Below are 27662 nucleotides of genomic sequence, written 5' to 3'. Positions count from 1 at the left end.
GTGTCTCCGGTCGGCGATGTGCCGTGTGATGATGGCGTCCTGGCAACTGCGTGCCCGTGGCCACGTCCTGGATCAGATCTGGGCGTCAGTGGGCTGCGGGTGGCTCGGGAGCAAGGGCTTCTCCAGCTCTGGTTGGTTCTCTGGGGGCGCTTGGTGGCGGTTGGAGCAAGGGCTTCGGGTGGTCGCGTGCCCGGCCGGGTCTCACGGATGGAATCCGGCGGGCGGCGCGGGTTGGGGCAGTGGCCGTGGGCGTCCGCGGTGCTGTGTATGGTCCGTGCAGCGGCCATCCGGCGACGCAGCGGCTACACGGTGGTTCGGCGGCTTTGCCCGCGGCGACGCTGGCTCTATTGCGGCGTCGGCTCGTCGCGCGCTGACCGTGTCGATCCTCGCTTCATCTTCTCTCATCGTTTGGGCTCTACTACTATCGAAGGGCTGGCCCTTTCCCAGCTGCGGTCCATCGCTTGCCTCGCGCCCGGCGCGGTGGGACCGACCTCGTCTCGCGCACGGTGTCGTAGGACCGAGCTCGTCTCGCGCACGGTGCAACATGACTGACCTCGTCTCACGCATGGTGCCGCATGACCAAGCTCGTCTCGCGCCCGGTGCAGCTGGACGAGTTAATGGAGGCCCGTTTTGGCCGGCCTATTGGGTCTCGGCGCTGGGGGATGTCCAGGGGTGGGAAAGGCGGGATCTTTCCGCTCGTCTCTTTGGTTGGGGTAGCGGCGGATCTCTGGTGTAGTGGTGGTGTCTAGGTCTTGGATGCCGGGACGGCGGTCCTGGGGGTGGTGGTTGCACTGTGCTCTTGGGCCGAGCCTGTGGATTGGTGCTGCCCGGTGGCCATGGTTGTGTGCGCGGCATGGTAGCCGGGGTGTGGCCATCAGTGGCGGTGAGTATTGTTCGGGGTGAAAACTTGTTCTATGTTTGGGCGGACCGGTGGCAGCGAGCTTGTTCTCTTCTTGAAGGCGTCGTTGCGGCTCTCACTCCCCTTTGTGCGGCTTGAGGGGAAACTATGATCCTCGGATCGGGCGGTGGCGGCGCTCCAGTGTCGTATCCTTCCTGAAGGCGCCGTCTTGGAGCCCACGGTTCGTCGTATGCGGTTACGTCTCTTCAGGATATTGTTAGGGGTGGTTTTGCTGCGCTCAACGCCTATGTATCCTGTCCTGGGTTACAGAAGATATCGAGAGGGGAGAGCTACGGGAGAGAGAAGAAGAGATAGAGATGAAATACAAGTTTAAACAACAAGTCCTATCTCTATGCAACTATTCTAACACTCCCCCTCAATCTGAACCTCACTGAGCTTTGCCAAGGTTGAGATTGTATGTAAACTTTTCTAATCCTCTCAAAGGAAGCGGTTTTGTAAACCCATGTGCAAGTTGATCTCCTGTAGGAATGAACTTGATCTCAAGTAACTTCCGAGCCACTCTTTCTCTGACAAAATGAAAGTCTACCTCAATGTGTTTCGTTCTAGCATGAAAAACAGGATTGGCTGAGAGATAAGTTGCACCAATATTATCACACCATAATCTCGCAGCCTGAGGTGCTTTAATGCCAAGCTCATAAAGAAGTGTCTGAATCCACATTACTTCAGCTGTAGCATTAGCCAAGGCTTTATATTCAGCCTCTGTACTTGATTTTGAGACAGTGGTCTGTTTTCTTGCGCTCCATGACACAAGATTTGTTCCCAGAAAAACAGCAAAACCACCTGTAGATCTTCTATCATCAGCACATCCTGCCCAGTCTGCATCTGAATAAGCAGTTACAAGAAGAGAGGGGGACTTGGTAATTTGAAGTCCAAGACATTCTGAATACTTAAGATACCTTAGAATTCTCTCAACTGCAGTCCAATGAGTAGTTCTAGGTGCATGCAAAAATTGACATACCTTGTTTACTGAGTAGGAAATATCAGGACGAGTAAGAGTCAAATATTGCAAAGCTCCTACAACACTCCTATAATTTGTTGCATCAACTGGTGCAAGAGCTTCTCCACTTTCTGCTGTGAGCATTTCTGAGGTAGAAATTGGTGTATTAACTGGCTTGCAATTTTCCAAACCCACTCTTCTGAGAATATCAGTGGTATATTTTTCTGTGAGAGGAGTTGCCATCTTTAATTTTCTTTACTTCTATACCAAAAAAGTAATGAAGATCACCCAAGTCTTTGAGGGCAAACTCCAATTTCAAATCCTTAAGCAAGCAAGAAGTAGCTTCTACACTTGAACTAGCAACAATTATATCATCAACATAAACAAACACAAAAATAGTAACATTGCCTTTTTTAAAGAAGAACAATGAGGTATCTGCCTTGGATGGTATGAACCCAAGATGTTGCAACTGCATGCTCAATCTATGATACCAAGCTCTTGGTGCTTGTTTCAAGCCATATAATGTTTTATCCAACTTACAGACATACTGTGGTGTGCTGTGATCCTCATAACCTGGTGGTTGCCTCATGAACACTTCTTCCTCAAGAACACCATGAAGAAACGCGTTCTGAACATCTAGCTGTCTTAAGCTCCAACCTCTGGAAATAGCAATAGACAGAACAAGTCGAATAGTGGCAGATTTGACAACAGGGCTAAAGGTATCTTCATAATCAATTGCAAATCTCTGCTTAAAACCTTTGGCAACTAATCGAGCCTTATACCTGTCTATGCTTCCATCAGACTTTCTTTTTATCTTGTATACCCACTTACAATCAATAACATTGTCTCCATGTTTTGGTGGTACTAAGTGCCAACTTTTATTTTTCATAAGTGCATCATATTCATTGTCCATAGCTTCCTTCCAATCCTTATTGGCAAGGGCATCATGCAAATGAATTGGTTCACCGGTAGTGGTAAGAAAAGCTCGTTTAACTTTGTCATACCTTATAGTACCATCATTGTACTGTTTTTCTTTGACAATACCTGACCGGGACCTTGTTTGCCGAAGAGAAGTTGTAGAAGGCACAGGAGCAGCCGCTGTGAAGGACGGAGCATGCGATCCTGGTGAAGTTGTATTGGCCACAGAAGATCCAGCCGGTTCTCTATCAGGGAGCAAATCCGGCTCCTGATCCGAGGCGGAAACTGACGCCCTGCCGCGACTGGCCACTGTGGGGCCAGGCACGCGCCCGTGGTCGGCTGCTGAGGAGGCCCGCGGTGACGCGGCAACAGGGGATTCGCCCCTTCCCGCACATGTGCTGGCGGGTGGCTCGATGTGCCGAGACGTGCCGCGAGGCGATGCGTCAAGGCCAGCGGGCTCCAACCTGACTGCATGGTCGGCCGCCTGCCCACGTGAGTCCAGGCCCACGAGCGGATCGCCCTAGGATCGCGCGCTGACAGCGGCAGGCTGAGCGCGTGGATCCGCCTGGGATCGCGTGTCGTCAGCCAGATCTGCATCGTGCTCCGCGCCGCCCTTGTTTGTTTCCTCACACATGAAATCACAGTTTGAATTAGTAGAAATTGCAACAGAACCAGAATTTCTTGTAGATTTTTGCACATGATCAATTTCAGTTAATTCTCCCCCGTGATCAGAAGGTGCATCAGAATTAGATAAGAGTGCAATTTCAGCACGAAGTAATGCTCCCGCATTGGGATGAAGTTTGGCAAAAGGAAAAATTGTCTCATCAAAAACAACATCGCGAGAAATATAAATGCGTCCAGTAGAGACTTCAAGGCACTTGTACCCTTTATGGAGATTGCTATAACCTAGGAAAACACATTGAGTAGATCAAAACTCAAGCTTATGGTGGTTGTAAGGACGCAAATTGGGGTAGCAAGCACACCCAAAAATTCTAAGAGAGGTGTAATCAGGATTTTGGTGGTACAAGCGCTCTAATGGAGTAGAGTTGCCAATGACTTTTCTAGGAAGCCTATTGATAAGATAGGTGGCGGCAATAAACCCTTCATCCCAATATTTGAGAGGCATGGAAGCATGAGCTAGAAGGGAGAGGCCAACTTCGACTATGTGGCGATGTTTGTGCTCAGCGGAGCCATTCTGTTGATGTGCGTGAGGACATGACACATGATGAGCAATGCCAATGCTCCAGAAGAAAGAGTTGAGTTTTTCATACTCCCCTCCCCAGTCACTTTGGACTGCCAGAATTTTTCTATCAAATTGCCTTTCAATGAGTTTCTGGAATTCTTGAAAGATAGAAAAAACTTCAGATTTATACTTGAGTAAATAAATCCAAGTAAACTTGTTGTAGTCATCAATGAAAGTCACATAATATTTTTTTCGTCCAAAAGAATCTTGGGCATGGCCCCACACATCACTAAAAATAAGCTCTAAAGGAGCATGAGAAACACTGTAAGACTTGGGATACGGAAGCTGGTGACTCTTGGCACATTGACAAGCTTCACAAATAGACTCACTAATGGAACTTTGTGACAAAGGGAGTTTGTCTTTATTAACTACTTGTTTCACTATAACTGAAGATGGATGTCCTAATCTTTGATGCCACTTTCCCAGAGAGGGTTTGGTGACGGAGTAGACTTGACGACGCCGGCGACTAAGTGCTCCGGATGTGATGGGGTAGAGACCCCCAATGCATCTACCGTGATGGAGAAGTTCCCTCGTTGCCCGATCCTTGATGAAAAAATAACGAGGGTGAGTTTCAAAGAAAACATTATTATCGGTGGCTAGACGAGACATGGATGCAAGATTTTTATCAGCTTGTGGGACATGAAAGACATCCTTAAGAATGAGATCACGTTTAAGATTAGGGGGATTAATTGAAGCTTGACCAATGTGGCAAATGTCCATACCTCCTCCACTTGCAGTATGGATCTGATCAGCGCCATGGTACCTCTCGCGAAGAGCAAGTTGCTCTAGTTCAATGGTGACATGGTCGGTGGCGCCAGAGTCAACATACCAGACGCCTTCTCCTGCTTGTTCGCGCATGGCAGCAGCAACATGACGAGAGTCAGGGACAAAACTCTCATCGTAGCGGTGCCAGCAATCCATGACCTTATTGCCAGATTTCTTGCAAAGCTGGCATCGGGGACGGGGACGTGAGGCGGCAAGACGGCGGCTGTTGTTGGAGTTGAAGCCGCCGCCGCCACCGCTGTTGTTGGAGTTGTTGTAGCCGCCCCCGTTGTTGTAGCCGTAGCCCCCACCAGAGCGCGCGCCATCGCCCTGAGGAGCACTGCGTCCGCGTCCGTCGCACGCCTCTGCTGGTGACCGCGCCCATGGCCGCGACCATGAGCAGCAGAGTTGGCCGAGGACTGTCGTAGATCGCCTCCATGAAGAAGGGTGAGGCGCGCGCCGAAGCTCGGTAGCTGGCTGTACAGCTCCTGGACGGTGATGGGTTCCACACGAGCAGCAAGTGCGGAAACGACCGGATTGTACTCCATGTCCAAACCAGCAAGGATCGTAGAGACGATTTCCGGGTCGGAGAGAGCCACAGCAGTGCACGCAACTTCACCGGTGAGACTTTTGATCCTGCCAAGATATTCAGCCATTGTCAAGTTACCTTTTTTTAGGTTAGTGAGCTCGATGCGGGTGTTGATGGCTTGGGCTTGGCTCTGGGCGGCAAACATGGCGTGGATGGCGCTCCAGACTTCGGCCGGCGTCTGCAACGTCGCGACCTGTGCGAGGATATCGCGGGAGAGGGATCCCATCAGATATCCTTATAGCTGTTGTTGTTGTGCGTACCAGAGGGATCAGGCATAGTTGAAGATCTGTTCCTCCTTGCCTTCCTTGGTAACGGTGAGGGTGGCCGGCGGTGGCGGGCTCGTCCCGTCGAGGTGGTGTTCCATCTGTGCGCCTTTTATCTGAGGCAGCACAATCGCCTCCCATAGGAGGAAGTTTCCCCTCGTGAGCTCCTCCTGTGGTGGCGATCTGAGAGACCCCGCGGTGGTGCTGGATGAGGATGGTGTGAAGGCGGAGGATGAGGTGGTGGTGATCGCGCCCGAGGTGCCGGACAGCGATGCAGCGGCGGTGGTGGACATGATCTCGGTCGAGGGAGAAGGCTTGATGCGCTTTTCGGGAGGTAGCTAGATGCGTTCTTTGATTTATGAGGAAGAGGCTCTGACTACCATGTAAAATAGGTTGGAAAGCGTTGAACCCTTTGTCTCGGGCCGCATCTGTATATATATGGTATAAGCCTTGGCGTACAAGTTGAGGAGATCGATCACGAAGATCGTTACAGAAGATATCGAGAGGAGAGAGCTACGGGACAGAGAAGAAGAGATAGAGATGAAATACAAGTTTAAACAACAAGTCCTATCTCTATGCAACTATTCTAACAAGGTTGAGAGGAAGGGACAAAGGGACCATACACTGGATCAAGAACGACTTTGGTGGATTTCTACTACCTCTCGTTCCTTACCTGAAAAACAACGGGCTCCTTCTCCCTCAACCCCCTTCTTGCTCCTACCTTGTATCTCTCCTCCATTAGTAACCCAGTTGATGTAATCTACTCAGTACCTAGCGTTATTTGTGAAGCAGGTGCTTAACATCTCGTATTTAGAGCCAGACACTACCCTGCACCCTTCCCCAATTTTTTTCACCACCACCGTCCAAGGGAATAGTTGAAGGGCCATGGATCCATCCTCCCTCAGATCCTCAAATCCTCGATCAATGAGTATCTCGGGCGGATCAACACCATGCTCGATGCGAACGACACCTGCCCCATCGAGTCCCTCAACACAAAACTGGACGCTCTAGGGTCACGAAGACGCCCACCTTCGTCAACAATCCACCATAGTTGATCGCCTCGCTTTGTGAGCCACTAATGAGGCGTCGACGCCCGTCCCCAATGTCTCCAGCTCCACCACAAGGGACTAGGAGGTACTTCAGGTCATCCAGGACGCAACCCCCACCTGCATAGCGAAGGCGCGACGGAATGTTCGCACCATGCATGTCACCACCACAGACATCGTCAACGAGTTCCATGACACCACTGCAGCCATCTTAACTGTGCACGCAGTTAGCCTCTATCCCACCTTTGGCACCACTGTCCACGTCACCAAGGATTTGGTACCCGTCCCCGACGACGTCATTGCCCAACTCATGCATATGGAAACTCATATCTGCGCAACCAGCAGCGGTGGTGGCAACATCACTCTCCGTTAGTAGGAGCTCCTCCCCCCTTCTTCTTCGACTCCGTCTGGCCATTCTCATCTAAGACATGGGCCCCACCCCTCTTCATCATCTCCAAAGCTGGTAAGTAGCACACAAACACCCATCCTTTGTTAGGTCGTTTGTTAGGACTACGTAGGATCGATTGCTCCATTGCTGACCGCACAATCGATGTTACCTAGGTTGTGGACGAACGGATGAAGCTCGTAGTTCAGGTAGCAACACTGGTCGCTATGATCCATGCCTGGAACCTGTTGGTCAATAAGAGAGCTACGTCGGAGTGACAAGCATGTGAGCCATTATGGTCCAATGTGAATTTGATTTCAGGAAAGGATAGCAAATCTGAACTACAGCGACATCGAAGCTGTATGGACGCTATGAATGAAAGCAACACCTTTCTCCATGCTTGTGCAGACGTTCAGGAGCAGGGGTTTCTAGAAGATAGCATCCACACTAGTGTGGAAAAGCAAGTTGTTAAGTTCCTCCATGTTGTAGGTCATAGTCAGAGGTTCAAGGATATCCACAACACGTCCAGAAGATCAATGGAGACTATTTCGAGGTATTTCATGAAGTGTTGTATGTTGTTGGGGGGTTCAGAGGAGAGATGGTCAAATCACAAGCCCAACAAACTCCTAGCAAGATTCGCACTAGCCCAAGATGGTATCCGATTTCAAGATGAGCACTACTCATAGTTCATGCCTTCATATACTATGTTTTGGTACATCCATAACACCATCTTGCCATGCCATTTTTAGCATTGAATTGGTGCAATAGATGAAACTCATGTGACCACTTAATTGCAGGTGATAGTCAGCAGCAGACAGGGCTAGAGAGCACTACACAAGTCAAAATGTTCTTGTTGTGGTGGACTTTGATCTGAAGTTAACGTATGTATTAACTAGCTGGGAAGGATCATCCCATGATAGAACATTCTAACTGACAGCATGTCTCGACCTGATGGCATCAATATCCTCGATGGCAAGTTCTACCTCGAAGCCCCTGGTTATGCATGCCAGACAGATGTTCTTTCACCCATCGGGAAAACCAGGGAACATCTGAACTAGTTCTCTGATAGAAACTATCCTAGGACTGCACATGAATTGCTCAATCTAAGACACTCTAGCATTAGACTTGCGGTTGAGATGACACTTGAAGATCCAAAGAAAAGATTTAAGATCCTGGATCAGAAACCATATCACCCTTACCCCATCAGGTTAAGTTTGTTCTTGTATATTGCATCCTTCATAACTAGATCCTACAATGGTTGTGATGACCTTGTGCCAGAGGAGAAAGAGGTGACGTTTGATAATGTTGTTAGCTCAGGCCATGGTGTGAAGGCATTTGACAATGCAGCAGCAGGAAGTAGAAGAGGATGAGGATGGATTTCCACCTAGTTAGCATCGATTAGCTTTCTCCTATTTAGCCATATGGCTCCTAAATTTCTACTGCAGTTTGTAAGTAGTTAGGATAAACTGCCATTCATTTCTTAGGTAATGCTGTTTAAATCATGTGTGGTAAGCTCACCACCTGTGAGAAGTAGTGATCACAACCTACGGTGTTGCAAAAACACAACATGTAATTTGTCCGTCCAATGCAACGTACGCAACCAAACATTGGGTCAATATTAATTGGTCCCCTCATGCAGAGAGCCTAAATGCAGGTAACCAAACTATATGTACATGATGGTTTTTTGCTGGACATTCAAAATGGTGCCTAGGCTCATCTACACCAGATGAACAGTAAAATAAAAAAAATAATCCAAGGAGCTCGTGCCAAAAAAGATAAAATCAGCTATGAAGTGCCTTTTTAAAACTATCCGAAGTTTATCTTTTTTGTCATGACCTTTTTAATGTCCAGACTCCATCAAATTTGGCACAGCCATCACACGCACGCACAACAAAGCAAATTCAGAAGTTTTTAATTTTTATTACTATTTAAATTATTTTATTGTTCATGAATGAGAGCATCTAGAGCTAGGTGCTGAAACACCGCGTCCGGTTCAGGCTGGCTCAACTGAGATACACATGCAAAATGGCAAAAAAAAAATGGTGCAGATAACCGAACGCGTCTATAGCAAATGAGATGAAGGCCGTGAGCTCAACAGAGATACGTCGCGGCTGGCCCATCATTTTAATTTTTCTTATATCCTTCCCTTCACCCACTGATAAACGGGACCCACATTGAGAGTTAGTGGTGTAACCTGTTGCTGACACATTTGCATGCATGACTAGCGAAATATGAAGAGGGTGTGGCTAGATCTTAGACGACTAAGATCAAATCTCAGTAAGACAACATAACATATAAGCAGAAAAAGGAAAATTACACAGATCTTCATGTAAGATCTTACGAATATAGCATCGACTCAGACTTGGTTAAGTCCTAGTCCACTCAGATTTACCACGCCCGATACGAGAGCTGTTGCTGGCTCATGAGTGTTGGGTTGTACACTGCCCGACCAGCTGCTACTCCTACATTGCTGGTAGATAGACCATATATGCGGTGGACGAAGGTACATTAGAGTCGGTACAGTGCAAAACGGGAAGCACGCGGAGACCAGACCACCATTATTCACCCGCCGTACGTCTACAGCACCGGCGGGCGATCAATTCCTCCATGAGCTGCCCAACATCGTCGTACGACGACCCACCCTTCTCCACCGCGGCCCTCGCCTTGTCGCGGAGCTCATCAGCTTTCTTTCGTATCGTGACGCCGTCGCCCTCCTTCATCACTTTCCGGATGGATTCGGCGATCACCTGGCCGGTGATAACCCGGTGGGTCTCAATCCATGTTGCGTAGTCCTCGGCACCGACGCCGACGCCCACCTCAAGCACCTCCACGACGAGCTTCTCGTTGTGAAACTGGTCGGCGTACCGCGGCCACGTCACCATCGGCACGCCGGCGCTCACAGCCTCCAGCGTGGAGTTCCACCCGCAGTGCGTCATGTAACCACCAACGGCAGGGTGGTTCAAGATGAGCACCTGCGGCGCCCAGCCCCGGACGATGTACCCGCGGTGCGCCATCGGGAACCCGTGTGGCATACACAGATCCGTTGATGCACTTCCATTGGCGATGACCCACACAAAATTTTTGCCCGAGAGGTCAAGGCCGCGTGCGAGCTCCCGCATCTGCTCTGGCGAGAAGATTGTCGTAGTGCCGAAGGAGACGTACAACACTGAGCTGGCCGGCTTCTCGTCGAGCCAGCGCAGGCACCCGATGGACTCCGGTGAGAGCGCACCCGCAACGGCGCCTCTTGACGTCACGTCCTTACCGCTGCCGCTTGCGAGCGCAACCGGGCCGACAAGCCAAGCTCGGCGATGGAGTGTGGCGCGGTAGTGCTCGGCGTAGGCTGGCTCCAGCTCGTGGAAGCTGTTGAAGAGCTCTCCATAGCTCCGCCGGTCCGCGGCGTGGATGAGCTGGAACAATGCCCACTCATGTGGCCGCTTCACAGGGTCCATCATCTGCTCCCGCAGCTCCACCACCCGGTGCGGCAGCCCCGGCAGAGAGACGACGGTGGCTGGGTCGTCGGAGCACGCCTCAAACGGGTTGCTGCGGAGCATGGCTTCGGTGCAGGAACAGGCGAACATGCTGGTGCCGAGGAACGTGATGCGCGGGATTCCATGCTCTGCGGCGTCATCCACGGACCAGTGGAATAGGCCGTCGGAGACGACGGCGTCGACCTCGGCGTGGTGGTCGGATAGGAAGCGGCGGAAGGGCTCCCGGAGCAGCTCCACCGTCCGAAGAAACCTGTCGTTGTAGTCCTTGGATGTTAGGCCAGTCCCGCTCTCGGCGCTAGGGGGAAGCCCGACGTCGGGGAAAGGAACGACGACAACATCCACTGACCCCAGGGAAGTGTTGGCACGGTCGACGATGGAGCGGATGGTCGAAGCTTGCAAGGGTGTGGTGAGGATGGTGCACCTAACGCCACGGGCGGCGAAGAGCGCGGCCATGTCGGCCATCGGGATGAGGTGGCCGGGGAGGAGGAACGGGAAGAAGAGGATGCGCAACACGGGCTGCTTGTCACCCTCCGTTGGCGCCATGGATGCATCCATGCAAAGCCTACCCACAGCTTCCGCTCTAGTGGAGGCTTAGAAGAGCTGGATGAGTACTAGCGCGTACGTTCGAATCAAGAGCATCTCCAACAGCCGTGCTAAGCATCGCGTGCAAAAAACCTGTTTGTCGCGCTTCGGTCTGTTTAGCGCGGCCGCCAGCGCTAGCTCCAACAGCCGGGCTATAATGCAGCGCGCGCGCCGCTCCAGCAGCGCGCAAAAATACAGCGCGCGCGACTCGCCGGACATTTAACATATATGATATTTTGAACACAAAATGAGTTTGAGACATGCATCAAAAAGCAATGAATATGTGAAATTTGACACAAATAAGTTGATGAATAAAAGTTCATGCCCACAAGTTCAAAATCATGCCCACAAGTTCATCCAACCAAGTTCAAATGCAAACTAAAGTTCAAGACATAAATGAAAGATACATCAATCATCTTCCTCGTCTTCGTCCTCATCTTCCGAAGACGATTCTTCCGCATCCGAAAATGAATCTTCCTTCCTAACCTCATCACGCACCGCATCACGTGAAGCTCCGACGGTGTTGGCAAGATCTTCAACGGCATCTTCATGGGAATGTGTGTGAGGAGGCACATCGAAAGACATTCCATCAATGACGGCCGGAGGTGCACCCATGCCTCCCATGAGAGAAGCAACTCATGCCTCCGTGCTGCCGGAGCCGTCCGCCGCCTTGTTCTTCTTCGCGGATGTTTTGCCCTTCTTCGGCCGCGCCGCATTGGGGACCTTCGACGGTGCGGCGGCGGCACGGGACGGCGCCTGCGCGATGCCACAGGGCGCCGTGGTCATCCGCGGCGGCAAGAAGAGGCTGCGCGCGAGGCCGACGCTCGGCGGAGCTCCGGCGGTGGCGACGCCAACGCCCCCCGCGCTAGGGTTTCCGGCGGCAGCTGCGGCGGCGGGGGGTCGCGGCTGTACAACGGGCTGAGCGGGCTGCCGGTGTGCGCGTCCATGGGTGGGTGGCTGGGCGCCCGCGCCTACGCGGACGGGGCGTATAAGGAGGAGAGGAGAGAGTGCGGCACGAGCGCTCGAGTGTGCCGCGTGCTATAGAGGGCGACCGAAATACACCGCGCGGTATAGTGTTTTCAACCATGCGCCCAACTCGTTATAGCGTGCGCGCCGTTTTTACGCGCCCACTGGAGCGACCCGTCGCGTTGCACGCGTGCTAAAACGGACTAATTTGCGGCGCGGCGCTTGTTTAGCGCGGCTGTTGGAGATACTCTAACAACTGGTGTGACAGTGATGACCACATTTAATCTGTGCGGCGGACAGCTCGATTATTGTACTAGATAGGAATAGGACATGTGAGGTAGCTAGATTAGTCGGTCAGAATTTACACATGCAATTAAGAGGACGTCGGTGGTTGCTGTCATGCATTCAACTCAAATCAATCACGAGTTTGAGATGTTTGGGTCCCAACCTACCGAGAGCATTGCATGCATGCGTATACTCACTCCGTCTCCAAAACAAGGCTCAAAGATTTTACTCTATACTCAAATGGTGCAAAGTTTGACTAAATCTGTATAAAAAGCCTAAACCAAATTAATGTTGGGCTAAGTCCCTCTACATGGAGGTGTGTTGGCAGCCCAACATCAGCCCACACAAGTCCAACACATATGAACTGTTGATCTGTTCGGCATCCAACGGTTGTGAGTGTTTCCTGGTGAAGGGAGCAAGGAGAAAACCCTAGCCACTCCACCCCTTGCTTGTGGTGGCTGCCATTCGTGAGAGTGAGAGAGAGACACAAGAGAAAACACAACCTGAGAGAGAGAGGAAGAGGAAGCAGAGGTTCTGTCCAGATTTGCTGCATCTGACTAGACAGTGTTCAAACTGGTGATTGGAGGCTCAAACGTGCTTGGATCGATCCCAAACTTGGTGAGCTCGTTCCTTACTTTGAGTACGTCGATTTGGTTAGCTGGTTTGAGGATTGGGCCAGTGCAGCATCAGATTTGAGAGTGGTTTTGTCAGCTCTGACTGCTGCAGTTTCAGAACAGAGTAGTTTTGGGAGACGAATAGTTTGGGTAGGCAAACGATGTCCGATTGAGCTGAAATTTGGAGGGGATCTCAGGAACTCGTGTCTCTACTTGTCTGCCAAATTTGGTGTTGTTTGGTTCAGCGGTTTAAGAGCAGTTTGTAAAACACTGGAGGGTACAGAAGCTGTGTAAACTCTGCTTTGCTGAAATCTTACTTCTTGTGGTTGTTGTTGCTGTTGTCGGTTGGCAACGTGAGGAGTGTGTTGTAAATCTCTCTAGAGGTTCTAGAAAAGACTTTGTACTCATCATTCTCATAGTGAAGTTGTGCGGACCGGTCGGTCCTTAGCCGTGGTTTTTTACTCCTCAAGTTGAGGAGGTTTTTCCACGTTAAATCCTGTGTCACTTGTGCATGTTGTTTGTGTTATTCCGCTACTTACTTGTTGGTTGAAGCTGTCCTCAAAGTTCATCACAAGTAGAAGGGGCTGTGTAGTGTGCATATTTGCCATGCCGGTGAATTTGTGCAGCGCATTGTTGCTGTCCAGCCCCAACAAAGTGGTATCAGAGCCTTGGTTTGCTTGTGCAAATAGCTGAGTTTCTTGTGGTGAAAGATGAAAATGAATACCAGCAGGATGATATCTTTGAATGGTACAAATTATCAAGCATGGAAGGGCAAGATGGAGGACTTGTTGTATGTGAAAGAATACTGGAAGCCAGTGTTCTCCACTGAGATGCCGGAGGGCATTGAGGAAGGTCAGTGGAAGGTACTTCATCGCCAAGCTTGTGGGTTTATTCGGCAATGGGTCGATGACAATGTTTTGAACCATATCATTGATGAGACACATGCACGCACCTTATGGCAGAAATTGGAAGAGTTGTTTGCCCGGAAAGAAGGTACAAACAAAATGTTCTTGATCAAACAATTAATGTGCTTGAGGTACAAAGAGGGCACTCTAATTGCAGATCATGTCAATACATTCCAAGGCATTATAAATCAGCTTTCTTCAATGGGAATAACATTTGAAGATGAAGTGAGAGCTTTGCTGCTACTAGGCTCATTACCGGACAGCTGGGAGACCTTTAAGGTCACGGGTTGCAATTCAGCACCTAATGGAGTTGTCACTCGGAATCTTGTGAAAACTAGGGTACTAAATGAAGAGTCCAGAAAGGTGGTTGAAGCCACTTCTTCCTCACATTCAGAGGTGCTAGTCACTCAGTCCAAGGGGAGAAGCAAGAGCAGAGGTCCAGGTAAAGGGGCAGAAAAAGGTAGGAGCAAATCAAAAAGTAAGTATGTTGATTATGAGTGCCATCACTGCCATCAGAAGGGCCACATTAAGTGGCAATGTGAAAAGTGGAAGAAAGACAAAAAGAAAAAGAAGAAACAAGATCAGAAGCAAGTTGACAGTGATAGTGACACAGAGGGCAACCGAGTTACTGCAGTAGAAGAAGACATCATGCTTGTTATGCCTGAAGAAAATGAGGGCAGATTTGGTTCCACTGTTGAGGAGAGGATCACTGTTGTTTCTGATGAAACCATCAACCTTGTGGATGGTGACGAGATGATTTGGATACCGGACAGCGGTGCTACCATTCATGCTACATCTCGCAGAGAGCTCTTCACTAACTATATATCAGGTGATTTTGGTGTTGTAAAGATGGGGAACAATGATAGAGCATCCATCATTGGAAAAGGAGATGTGCATTTGGAGACCGCAAATGGTACAAGGTTAGTCCTCAAATCTGTGAGGCATGTTGAGGCACTTCGTCTCAATACTATTTCAGTTGGTTTGCTTGATGGAGATGATTACTTGAGCAGTTTTGGTAAAGGGCAGTACAAGCTCACCAAAGGCAACATGATTGTTGCAAGAGGTAAAATGATCTCAGTTTTGTATCATGTTCATGCTAAGCTCTTTAGTGCTTCTGTCAATGCACTAGAGAAGGATGACCATTGTGCTTTATGGCACAAGAGACTTGGGCACATGAGTGAGAAGGGGATGACAGTGCTAGTGAAGAAAAAATTGTTGAAGGGTGTGAAAGGAGTTCACATCAAGAAATGTTCAGATTGTCTAGCAGGGAAGCAACACCGAGTTTCCTTCAAGACTCTACCTCCTCACAAGAAGCCCGAGAAGCTGGACTTGATACATTCCGATGTTTGCAAAATGTCGGTAAGATCTCTTGGTGGTGCTAAGTACTTTGTGACTTTTATTGATGACTTTTCCAGGAAAGTTTGAACCTTCACTTTGAGGACCAAAGATCAAGTACTAGGTGTATTCAAGCAATTCCAAGCCTCGGTTGAGAGAGAAACTGAGAAGAAGATCAAGTGCATTCGCACTGATAATGGAGGAGAGTACATTGGGCCATTTGATGCATATTGCAAGCAGCAAGGTATTAGGCATCAATTTACTCCCTCGAAGACACTACAGATGAATGGTATTGCTGAGAGGATGAATAGGACAATTGTGGAGAGAGTTAGATGCTTGTTGTCAAGTGGAAAGCTACATAAATACTTTTGGGGTGAGGCTTTGATGACTGCAGTTTATCTTATCAATCTCTCACCAAGTTATCCTTTGCAGGTAGATGTTCCTAACAGGGTTTGGTGTGACAAGGACGTCTCATATGACCACCTGAAGGTTTTTGTGTGCAAGGCCTTTGTTCATATTCCTGAAGATGAAAGGTCAAAGCTTGATTCGAAGACACGACAATGTATCTTTCTTGGTTATGGTGGTGATGAGTTTGGCTACAAGCTGTTTGACCCTATAGCAAGGAAAGTTGTGAGAAGCCGTGATGTTGTGTTTGTTGAAGACCAAACAATTGAGGATACTGTGAAGACAAAGGGGCAGGTTCCTCCTCAGCAGTAGCAAGATATGATTGATTCTAACCCAGTTCCAGCAGCTCCAGCTCCTGTGCAAGTTGAAGCAGATGCAGAAGATGTACAAGATGATGTACATGGTGGTGCAGTGAAGAAGATGCTCCCCAGCAACAGCAATAAGAGTATGATGCTGAAGTTGATGATCCGGATCAGCAGGAAGCACCAGCACCAGAAAGTCCACCAGTTGCTCCACTCAGAAGATCCAACAGGGGTTGAATTCCTTCCAGCAGGTATCCCTCAGATCAATACGTGGTGTTATTATCTGACGGTTCAGAACCTGAATGCTTTGCAGATGCAATGGAAGATGAGCACAAGAAGGAGTGGAAAAATGCTATGCAAGAAGAGATGGATTCCTTGCATAAGAATCACACTTATGAGTTGGTGAAGTTGCCCAAGGGCAAGAAAATTTTGAAGAACAAGTGGGTCTACAGAATCAAGCAAGAAGAGCACACATCTCATCCAAGGTACAAGCCAGGCTAGTTGTAAAACGATTCGGCCAGAGAAAAGGCATTGACTATGATGAGATCTTTTCTCTGGTTGTGAAGATGACATCCATAAGAGTAATCTTTGGCATGGCAGCAAGTCTCAACTTGGAGGTTGAGAAAATGGATGTGAAGACTGCATTCCTTCATGGTGAGTTGGAGGAAGAAATATACATGGAGCAACCTGAGGGGTTTCTTGTGAAAGGCAAAGAAGACTATGTGTGCAAGCTGAAGAAAAGTCTCTATGGCCTGAAACAAGCACCAAGACAATGGTACATGAAGTTTGAAACTGTCATGGGGGAGCAAGGCTATAAGAAGTGTAGCTCAGACCATTGTGTGTTTATTAAGAGGTTCTCAGGTGATGATTTCATCATATTATTGCTCTATGTTGATGATATCCTGATTGTTGGCAAGAATGTCTCTAGGATTGCTAAGTTGAAGAAGGAGTTGAGCAAATGTTTTGCCATGAAAGACTTAGGTCCAGCAAAGAACATTCTCGGAATGAGAATTGAGCGAGACAGAAATTGCAACAAGTTGTACTTGTCTCAAGAGAAGTATATTGAGAAAGTACTTCAGAAGTTCAGGATGGAAAATGCTAAAGTTGTGAGTTGTCCACTAGTAGCCAATTTCAAGTTGAGCAAAAAGCAATGTCCTACCACTGATGAGTAGAAAAAGGAAATGCATCATGTTCCTTATGCTTCAGCGGTTGGGAGTTTGATGTATGCTATGGTGTGTACAAGGTCTGACATTGCTCATGCGGTTAGTACTGTGAGCAGATTTATGTTCAATCCAGGAAGACCTCATTGGGAAGCCGTGAAGTGGATTTTGAGATATCTTCGGGGCAGCACAAATCTGAAACTTTGCTTCGGTAACGGTCAGGCAAAGCTGATTGCTTTTTCAGATTCTGACATGGCTGGAGATGTTGACAGAAGGAAGTCTACTTCAGGTTACTTGATTACCTATGCAGGGGGAGCGGTGTCATGGCAAAGCAGGCTGCAGAAGTGTGTGGCATTGAATACAACTGAAGCTGAATTCATTGCTGTAACAGAGGCGAGCAAAGAGCTATTGTGGCTGAAACGGTTGGCTTGTGAGCTTGGTTTTAAGCAAGACAAGTATGTGTTGTTTTGTGACAACCAAAGTGCTATCCACTTGAGTAAGAATGCAAGTTTTCATTCAAGGTCTAAGTATATAGAAGTCTGTTATCATTGGATTCGAGATGTGTTGTATTCTAAGAAAATGCAACTTGAGAAGGTTCACACCGATGACAATGGGGCTGATATGTTGACTAAAGTGGTGACAAGGAAGAAGCTCGAAGTATGTCGCCGGCTCGCTGGCATGGCTGCCGGAAGGCAGTGAGACCCTCCATGATGTCAGGAGGGGGAGTTTGTTGGGCTAAGTCCCTCCACATGGAGGTGTGTTGGCAGCCCAACATCAGCCCACACAAGTCCAACACATATGAACCGCTGATCTGTTTTGCATCCAACGGTTGTGAGTGTTTCCTGGTGAAGGGAGCAAGGAGAAAACCCTAGCCACTCCACCCCTTGCTTGCGGTGGCTTCCATTCGTGAGAGTGAGAGAGAGACACACAAGAGAAAACACAACCTGAGAGAGAGAGGAAGAAGAGGAAGCAGAGGTTCTGTCCAGATTTGCTGCATCTGACTAGACAGTGTTCAAGCTGGTGATTGGAGGCTCAAACGTGCTTGGATCGACCCCAAACTTGGTGAGCTCCTTCCTTACTTTGAGTACTTCGATTTGGTTAGCTGGTTTGAGGATTGGGCCAGTGGAGCATCAGATTTGAGAGTGGTTTTGTCAGCTCTGACTGCTGCAGTTTCAGAACAGAGTAGTTTTGGGAGACGAACAGTTTGGGTAGGCAAACGATGTCCGATTGAGCTGAAATTTGGAGGGGATCTCAGGAACTCGTGTGTCTACTTATCTATCAAATTTGGTGCTGTTTGGTTCAGCAGTTTAAGAGCAGTTTGCAAAACACTGAAGGGTACAGAAGCTGTGTAAACTCTGCTTTGCTGAAATCTTACTTCTTGTGGTTGTTGTTGCTGTTGCCGGTTGGCAACGTGGGGAGTGTGTTGTAAATCTCTCTAGAGGTTCTAGAGAAGACTTTGTACTCATCATTCTCATAGTGAAGTTGTGTGGACCGGTCGGTCCACAGCCGTGGTTTTTTACTCCTCAAGTTGAGGAGGTTTTTCCACATTAAATCCTGTGTCACTTGTGCATGTTGTTTGTGTTATTCCGCTACTTACTTGTTGGTTGAAGCTGTCCTCAATGTTCATCATAAGTAGAGGGGGCTGTGTAGTGTGCATATTTGCCATGCCGATGAATTTGTGCAGCGCATTGTTGCTGTCCAGCCCCAACAATTAATTGGTATCATTAGATGGGCAAAATACAGTGTATTTTCATATATAATATAATGGTTCATAGTTTTGTTTAGCTGTGCTCCAAGGATTGAACATGCTTTAACGACGTACGTCTCCTCTATATGATTCCTCGGTACAGGTCGGAATTAATCATGGTGCAGAGATGATTCATCTTTTGACTAGACAATATGCAAGAGTTTCATTGGTCTTGCGGCCTATGCATGGACCGATGCACACGACCAACAAAATTTACAACGCCTTCTGCCACACGGCATATAGACCACAGATTCAGCTTTACAATGTTTCCAAAGGAAGTACAACATTGATGCACCATTTCATTCCAAAACCGATGTGATGGTCCTTGGTGGCCGCTAAACACCAGTTTCTGGATACTTGGATAGAGTGACGTGATTGGAGATTCTGGAATCCTCATCTGTGCAAGATAAAAGAGGGGCAGAAAAAACGAACCATGTGTTGGGCAAGGATGGGAATAGCAAATATTTTAAGAAATTAAGGTGCAACGAAGAATATCTTTCATGGAAATGTATTTTGGCTACAAAATTTTGGATACCAATAAGTCAACTGATATTTATGGGAGAAACAGACATTTGACATGTTGATACAAATGGTGATACATGACAAATCTAGAACCACAGATACACTAGCTGCCCTGCTAGTTTGTACAATTGTAGAGACTAAAATTCAAGACATGTTTTTAGTAGTATCAATCACTATGGAAAACTGTGTATGAATGGTAACTTCTCAGCTCAGTTATTACAACCCTGCTGAAATTTGAACTTTTCCTTACATGTATTATATTCAATTTGTAGAAGAGCTTCCTGATATAGCTTGAAGCAATCTTGGCACTGGGGGTATATCAAGCTCGACTAGACCCTCGAGAACTTGAACTACAACGCCCATTGTCGGGCGATCAAAGTCATGATCTTGAATGCACCAACATGCAGCTTTGCAAGCTCTTTCAACCTCCTCCACATTGATGTCACCATATAATTGTTGATCAACGAAAGTTCTCACATCTCCCTCAAGAAGCTCAAGTGCAGCTTGCACAGGAAAGTAAACATCATGATCTCTATTGCTTATACATTCTTAAGGTGATGAGTTCCTCCTTCCAGATATGATTTCTAACAGTACCATTCCATGGATGTAAACATCAACTTTTTGTGTAATAGCCACTCCACTAATCCATTCAGGCGCAAGGTATCCTATGGTTCCTCTCATTGTAGTCAGAACTCGACTAAAGTTCCTTCCCATAAGTTTTGCCATCCCAAAATCTGCAATTTTAGGAACAAGTGCCGCATCGAGAAGTATGTTTTCTGGCTTAATATCGCAATGTATTATGCAGTCATGACAACTCTCATGCAAGTAGGACAATCCTTTAGCAACACCAATGGCAACTCGGAACCTTGTACTCCAATCTAGCATAGAACCATTGGCTTGGAATATATGGACATCAAGAGAACGATTTGCCATGTGTTCATAAACAAGGATCCTTTTGTCACCTTCACAGCAAAAACCAATCAGTTTGACTAAGTTGACATGTTGGATCATTCCAAATGTGCTAACCTCAGCCCTGAACTGTTTATCTCCTTGGCGTGCACCATCAAGTAGACTCTGCTAGTATACCAGACTTCTTTGCTTTACGTGTATGGTGCAGCCAGCTCGACAAAATCATAGTTAAGGGACCATTTCTAAACTTTCAAAAAAGTAGAGTGACAAAAATATACTTTTTCCATTTTTGTAACCAACAACATCATCTCACACCATTGTACGAATCCTGATCCATATACCAAGGTGAGAAAACTGAACTGAAATAAGAAAAGATTGTTTACTGGAGATCTAAATTTGAATGTGGGCAAAATAGAATAAAAGCGTCGTTCGCTTCACGGCCTTCACTCAAGCTCAGGATTGACCAACCAACTCTATCCAACAGCACAATTCTACTCGTTTACCATTTCCTTCTTGTATCTAGTTAGTTGTTTACCAATATTATCATCATCATTGCATAGTTTTGGCTAGTATTTTACTAGAGCTGATACCATGTGGGCATATGCGCTTGCAATCGACCAGCTGAAATCCCTATTTCTATAGATGGGCTTCTTCACACTCTGTCAAATGTACAGACGAACTAGTTACATGTCCACTGGGAGATTTCCACCCAACTATGTAGTTGTGATGAAAAAAAGGGGCATACCTTTCCTTGCTGATGAGTTGCACCCTGCATCTCTACTCAAGTTTATATAATGAATGCCATGTAAAATGTAAAACGAATCCAATGCAAGACAAATGCAAAGATAATCAAACATACATGCATTTTGTTCTGGAAATAGTACTCAATTCTTTTCATAATACTTGGATTGTTGGCTTGTCTGTGTCACATGTGTGGACATTTAGACAAGAATCTGTCCGTCATCGACCGACTCATCGCTGTCAACGGTTTAGTCACCCTTGGAGACTTTTCTACTTTGCAAAGAGTCTCTGTGAGACTTTTCTACTTTGCAAAGACTTGTTCGGCAGAGGCCACTTAATTTGTCTAGACACTCTTGATTTAAATAGGAAAAAAACCCAGGTGTCGATTGTAACGCCCCGGATACAACTTTCCATATTCGTAACTCCAACTCTTGCCTTTTCCGGAGATGCGATATGATATTTCCTTCGTGGTTGGGTTTTTTCTTTTGTTTTGCATTTTATTCATGTCATGCATTTCATCATCGCATCATTTGCATTGCATCGGCACTCGTTGCCATCATTGTTTTTTTAACTTGCATCCGCTCGTAGTTGCCGCGTCCCCCTTTGCTTTTGTTGACCGCCCCGAGACCAACCGTGGTTTCGTTTCCTTTTTGTCCGACCACCTAACCTCTCTTGCCAGCTCGCAGCCCCCCTCGCGCGCGTGTCTGAAACTCCCCCGAACCCGACCCGGACAGTCATCGCCAATGAGTCCGGATCATCCCCAAACATCTACAAAACATCTCCGTTTTCTTAATTGGACTCCCTAGCATATTTATTCTCGTCCGTCGGATTTCGATCAGGAGATCCAAACTCCCTCCTTTTCCATATATATAGTCCACCCCTAGTCTAATTTGAGACCAAACCCTAAAACCTAGGGGATCTGTCCCATCCATTCCGTGTCTGCCGCCGCCACCAACTCAACATCGACCTCGGGATCCCTTCCGATCCCGAATCCACCAATCAACAGCCCGCGAGGCACCGGCCTCCTCAGCACCACCAGGCCGCTGCCTTGTCGTCCCTCCCCTTCCTCTGCCCTGCCTCTGCTCGCTCGCTCCCGCGCGAACGGAAGCGGAGCTGCCGAAGCCATCAGAACCAGGCCGCTGCTTCCCTACCCAAGGGCCCTCGTCCGCCCCCTCCGGCCACCTACCCGTCGCGTCGCCCGCCGGATCCGCACGGCCAGCCCCTCACTGGAGTCGTGCCGCTGTTTCCCTTGCTGCACCCGCTGCGTCCTCTGCTTCCAGCGAGCCGTGCCCGCTCGTTCCCCCTCGTTGACCCGATCTGGGGCCAGCATGGACGAGTGCTAGGCCCAGCTCGACCCGTCGCCGCTCCCGCAAGACCCCGCCATGGAGAACGTGGACGGCGACCACCTAGGTCATGTCGCGGTGCCCTGCCTCCTCTTCTCTGTGTTCTGCTTCTTCCCCTCTAATCTCTCTCTCTCTCTCTGTCCTTGCCTCGAACAGGAGCACCAGCCGGCGCCACCATCATCAGAGAAGGGCTCCCGCCGCCCAGATCCGCGCCTGCCGGCCTCCGCGCCCTCACCGGAGTGCTCGTCCTAGTCCCGCCTCGCCAAGCCCCTACATCGCGCCGCTGTTCCCTGCTGTTGTGTTCCTTCTTCAGAAACGAACAGAGCAGCTCGCTCGAGCCGCCCGCTCGCGTTGACCGCGCCGCCAGCGTGCTTGGGCCACCGCGTCGCCCTTCACCCGCTTCAGCCCAGCAGCCTCCAAGGCCCAGCCGGCCTGTCCCGGCTCCCATCTCCTCCAACCTAGGCTTGGCCCATGGTGAGGCCACCCTCCAGCGCCCCTTTTTTTCCATTCTGTTGGACCTCTGCCTAGATTCGACCCATATAGTGTTTTTTTTCCTGCCTGCAAATTTTGACATTATCTAGTGATTTTACAGATTTAATGAAAAGTCCTTGCACATCATGCATATAATAACTAATTAACCATGCATCATATTAAAATGATTTAAACATGTAAAATGCTTAGAACTTTGTGTAGATTAATAATTAGTCACTTTCATCCATGTTCAAAATGTTTAAAATGATGTTTGTTTAAATTTGCTCAAATGCCATGTTCAAATGATTTATTTCATAACTAAATAACCGTAGCTCGGTCTTAAATAAACTTTATATGTAAATGGGGTGAAAAAATGCCTAGTTTAACATGGTGGACTTTATTTTCCCGTTTAACAACTATAAAATATGTTTTAGGGCAGAACAGTACCAAATCAAAAATATGGACATGAGGATTTTCCGGAATTGTTGTTTGTTGTTCCGGCCTCATTTAAACTTGCCTAGATAGATAGCTTAATTATGCTTCACCTCTTGCCATGTTTAACAACATTTAATATTGTTGAGTAGCTTATAACGAGATCAAACTAAATAAATGAATGTGGTGTTTTGTCAATATGCAATTCGTTGCATATTGAGCTCCACTTAACTTGTAGTATTGTTTGTTGCACTTTGCCATGCCATGCCTCATTAAACCGGACATGCATCATACTTGATTGTGCACCATGCCATGTTTATGCTTGTGCATTTACCATGTTGTTTGTTTCTTTCCGGTGTTGCTTCTTAGTTCCGGTAATGTTGCGATTGTGAGGATTCGTTCGACTACTCCCGTTCGTCTTCTTCATGGACTCGTTCTTGTTCCTAGCGGGATTTCAGGCAAGATGACCACTACCCTGGATCTCACTACTATCATTGCTATGCTAGTTGCTTCGTTCTATCGCTATGCTGCGCTTCCTATCACTTGTTCTTCAAGCCTTCCCAAATTGCCATGTCATCCTCTAACCTTTTCACCCTTCCTAGCAAACCGTTGCTTGGCTATGTTACCGCTTTTGCTCAGCCCCTCTTATAGCGTTGTTAGTTGCAGGTGAAGTTGAAGATTGCTCCATGGTGGACATGATTATGTTGGGATATCACAATATCTCTTATATTATTAATGCATCTATATACTTGATAAAGGGTGGAAGGCTTGGCCTTATGCCTGGTGTTTTGTTCCACTCTTGCCGCCCTAGTTTCCTTCATACCGGTATTATGTTCCCGGATTTTGCGTTCCTTACGCGGTCGGGTGATTTATGGGACCCCCTTGACAGTTCGCTTTGAATAAAACTCCTCCAGCAAGGCCCAACCTTGGTTTTACCATTTGCCTCACCTAGCCCTTTTTCCCTTGGGTTTTCGGAGCTCGAGGGTCATCTTTATTTACCCCCCTGGGCCAGTGCTCGTCGTGAGTGTTGGTCCAACCTGTCAGCCGCCGGTGGCCACCAGGGGCAACTCTGGGATGGCCTACCGGAAGTTTGGACAATCCGGTGTGCCCTGAGAACGAGATATGCGCAGTTCCTATCAGGATTTGTCGGCACATTCGGGCGGCTTTGCTGGTCTTGTTTTACCATTGTCGAAGTGTCTTGTAAACCGGGATTCTGAGACTGATCGGGTCTTCCTGGGAGAAGGAATATCCTTCGTTGATCGCGAGAGCTTATCATGGGCTAAGTTGGGACACCCCTGCAGGGTATAAACTTTCGAGAGCCGTGCCCGCGGTTATGAGGCAGATGGGAATTTGTTAATGTCCGGTTGTAGATAACTTGACACCAGATCCGAATTAAAACGCATCAACCGTGTGTGTAGCCGTGATGGTCTCTTTTCGGCGGAGTCCGGGAAGTGAACACGGTCTTGGGTTATGTTTGACGTAAGTAGGGGTTCAGGATCACCTCTTGATTATTGCTAGCTGACGACCATTCCGTTGCTTCTCTTCTCGCTCTTGTTTGCGTATGGTAGCCACCATATATGCTTAGTCGCTGCTGCAACCTCACCACTTTACCCCTTCCTTTCCCTTTAAGCTTTGCTAGTCTTGATACCCATGGTAATGGGATTGCTGAGTCCTCGTGGCTCACAGATTACTACAACAATAGTTGCAGGTACAGGTTATGCGATGATCATGACGCGAGAGCGATGTTTGCTTGTTTTGGAGTTCTTATTCTGCTTCTTCTTCGATCAGGGGATAGGTTCCAGGTTGGCAGCCTAGGCTAGCAGGGTGGATGTCGTTTGAGTTTCTGTTTGTGTTTCATCCGTAGTCGGATGGTGGTCTTATGTATGATGATGTTGTATTCGTGTGACATTGTATGCCTCTTGTATGTATCCCCATCTATTATGTAATGTTGATGTAATGATATCCACCTTGCAAAAGCGTACCAATATGCGGTTCTATCCTTGGTGGGACCTTCGAGTCTCTTTAGAATAGTATCACATATTGGGCGTGACAAGTTGGTATCAGAGCCTCGATTGACCATAGGAGCCCCCTTGATTGTTGGCCGTTGTTGAGTCTAGAATAAAAAGTTTTGAGTCTTAGGATTATATATATATCGAAGAGTAGGATTCTTTTTATTCCTCAGTCCCTTCGTTGCTCTGGTGAGGTCTCCTGACGTAGATGTTTTGACTTTCCTCTTCTCAAATTTCACTAAAAAAATTTTAGGATCACACGGGTATCTTGGGATCGTTCCGATATTCTTATGACGAGAACATTGTTCTTGGTGCCTGCTGACATTTAGGGGTTGTGGCAGTGTCCCGGGGAGTTGAGCTCCGAGGTGTTGTCGTCATAATTTTATCGTTGCAGTTCTGGAATACCTGAGTTTTGCCGACATCGAAAATCTCTTTTATGCAGTTGTTGGTGAGATAACCTCGACGTCACCCAGTACTGGGGAGTTCGGGAGTATTGCCATAACTCGTATAACGGATGCTTTTCGAAGGTTGAGGTACACGATTTCTGGAGTTTTCTTGGTTATGTGTTGACGGATGGATACAGCTGGATGTAGGGATTGTTAGTTTGGGTGAGATATATTGCTTCCCCTGTATCCCCAACACCAGATTGCATAACCAGAAAGTTTCGGGAGTTTTATAGGTGGGAATTCAAGTAGCTCCTAGAATATCTTTCCGACAGATGCATGATATGGGATTGGGTAAATCTCTATCATATGTATTTGTTCCGGCTTATTCTGCAAGCCAAATCCTTTGTTTTTTTATTTTTGGTATTCGAGTTGCTTCGAAGTCAAATGTTGTATCCATACCTTTCCTAAACGGTGTTCTCATATTGCTATGTGAATACTAATCCTTTTTTATCATTGAGGTTGTCATGTTAATTCTTTTCCAACCAGTGTGCTTCTCTTCGAGATGATCCCATCATTCTCCCCATCCGCAAGACCAATTCTATGTTTTCTCAATGCTGTTTGTTTCGTTCATCCCAAGTTGTCTTTGTTTTTACCCACCCTCCCACCCTTTTCTTCAAGGACTCATTTATTTTAATCAAGTATCCATTTATTCATGTGAAGTCTCTTCATTCTTTTCTTTCATTGTTCTTATCCGGTGATTTTCCATGAAGATGCTCAACAGTTTCAAGTTCATCATCCTTCATCGTTGTTTCTTCTCCAGTGGATCCAATTCAAGCTTTCGATATTCATCATATTCCTTTCCTAGTTTCTAATGCTTTCTCGTGTCGATGCAGCTCTTAATCATTCACTTCTTCCTATTCATTTGTTCTGGAGTGCTGAAGATATCTCACAAGACTTGTGTTTCCATTCTCAATCCGTTCAAGATATTTCGAGGTTGTTATCTCATTCAAGCCATTTAATTCAACCGGTGCAACCTCTCTTTAAAATTGTTCAACGGTGTTTTCTTTTGAGTGGGGCCTAACCCACAGGTCTTTTCCCAGGATCTTACCTGACTCTTTGAATTATCAGGAGCGATTCTCAAATTCATTTCCAAGTTTGACGTAAGAATGAATTTTCATCAGTCGCATGCCTTCTCCAAGGTTGTTTTCAAATTCTTTTCATCTTTGGCTCAACCTTTCCTCTTTTAATTCTCCCAGAGTATCTCAACAATTCATGGTGGTTCTCATCATCATTCTCAACATTTGAAGACCGAAGAAGAGTTCCTCTTAAATCCTTACCCGTTTTCCCAAAGATTCATGGTTCAAGCTTGATGCCATCCTCTCATAATTGTTTTCGATTGTGAGAATTCCTTTCATACCCATCCGGATCTATTCAGGAGTCTTTTCAGTTTGATTTCTCCGGAGCACATCATCTCAGAATCATTCATTCCAGCCTTCAGCTCTCGTTAACCAAATCTTACCGGTGAATCATTCAAATATCCTCTAATCAGTTCATGTTCTCTTTGTTCTCATGTATCTAAATCCCTTCAAGTATCTTCATTCGTTTTCAAATTCTTTCCGGTGAATTGTGCCCTTGCTACTCTCTTTTCTAATTTTTATGGTGGTTCGTTCAAGATTTCACTTCCATTGGTATCATATCAATTCATTCGTTCTTTTTAATCCCACCGGTGGTTCCATCAATACCTTCTCAAATTTGCGCTATATCTCTCTTAATCCTTTCCACGGGAATAATTAGTATGCCAAATTCGTTGTTTGTCATCAATATAAATTGGTGAAGGATACGCATAACGTAATTCTTATTATTGTTTCATCCAAGTGATCTAGTTTCTTTTTTCCATCGTTGTTCATCATGTCACATATCTTGGTTCGAGATACTTCATCTTTTCTTTTCCGGAGATCCAAGTTTTCCGCATTATCTCGTCACGAAGCTCCATCTAAA

The 27662-nt window shown here is 47.2% G+C and overlaps 1 protein-coding gene across 1 annotated transcript; it reads right to left on the bottom strand.

Annotated features, from left to right (window-relative positions):
- Positions 1-9315: 9315 nt before the first annotated feature.
- Positions 9316-11245, bottom strand: LOC123043129 (UDP-glucose flavonoid 3-O-glucosyltransferase 7-like). The gene has a single exon (XM_044465480.1). It carries the CDS (start codon positions 11103-11105, stop codon positions 9621-9623), a length of 1485 nt encoding a protein of 494 aa, XP_044321415.1. The 5' UTR covers positions 11106-11245; the 3' UTR covers positions 9316-9620.
- Positions 11246-27662: the final 16417 nt, after the last annotated feature.

This window comes from Triticum aestivum, chromosome 2B (assembly GCF_018294505.1).
Source record: "Triticum aestivum cultivar Chinese Spring chromosome 2B, IWGSC CS RefSeq v2.1, whole genome shotgun sequence".
NCBI classification, from domain to species: Eukaryota; Viridiplantae; Streptophyta; class Magnoliopsida; order Poales; family Poaceae; genus Triticum; species Triticum aestivum.
This window is presented reverse-complemented; position numbering and strand designations above follow the sequence as displayed.

What these genes read in the sequence shown, in the direction of transcription:
- LOC123043129 (XM_044465480.1), bottom strand. Translation starts at nt 11,105, where the DNA reads ATGGATGCATCCATGGCGCCAACGGAGGGTGACAAGCAGCCCGTGTTG.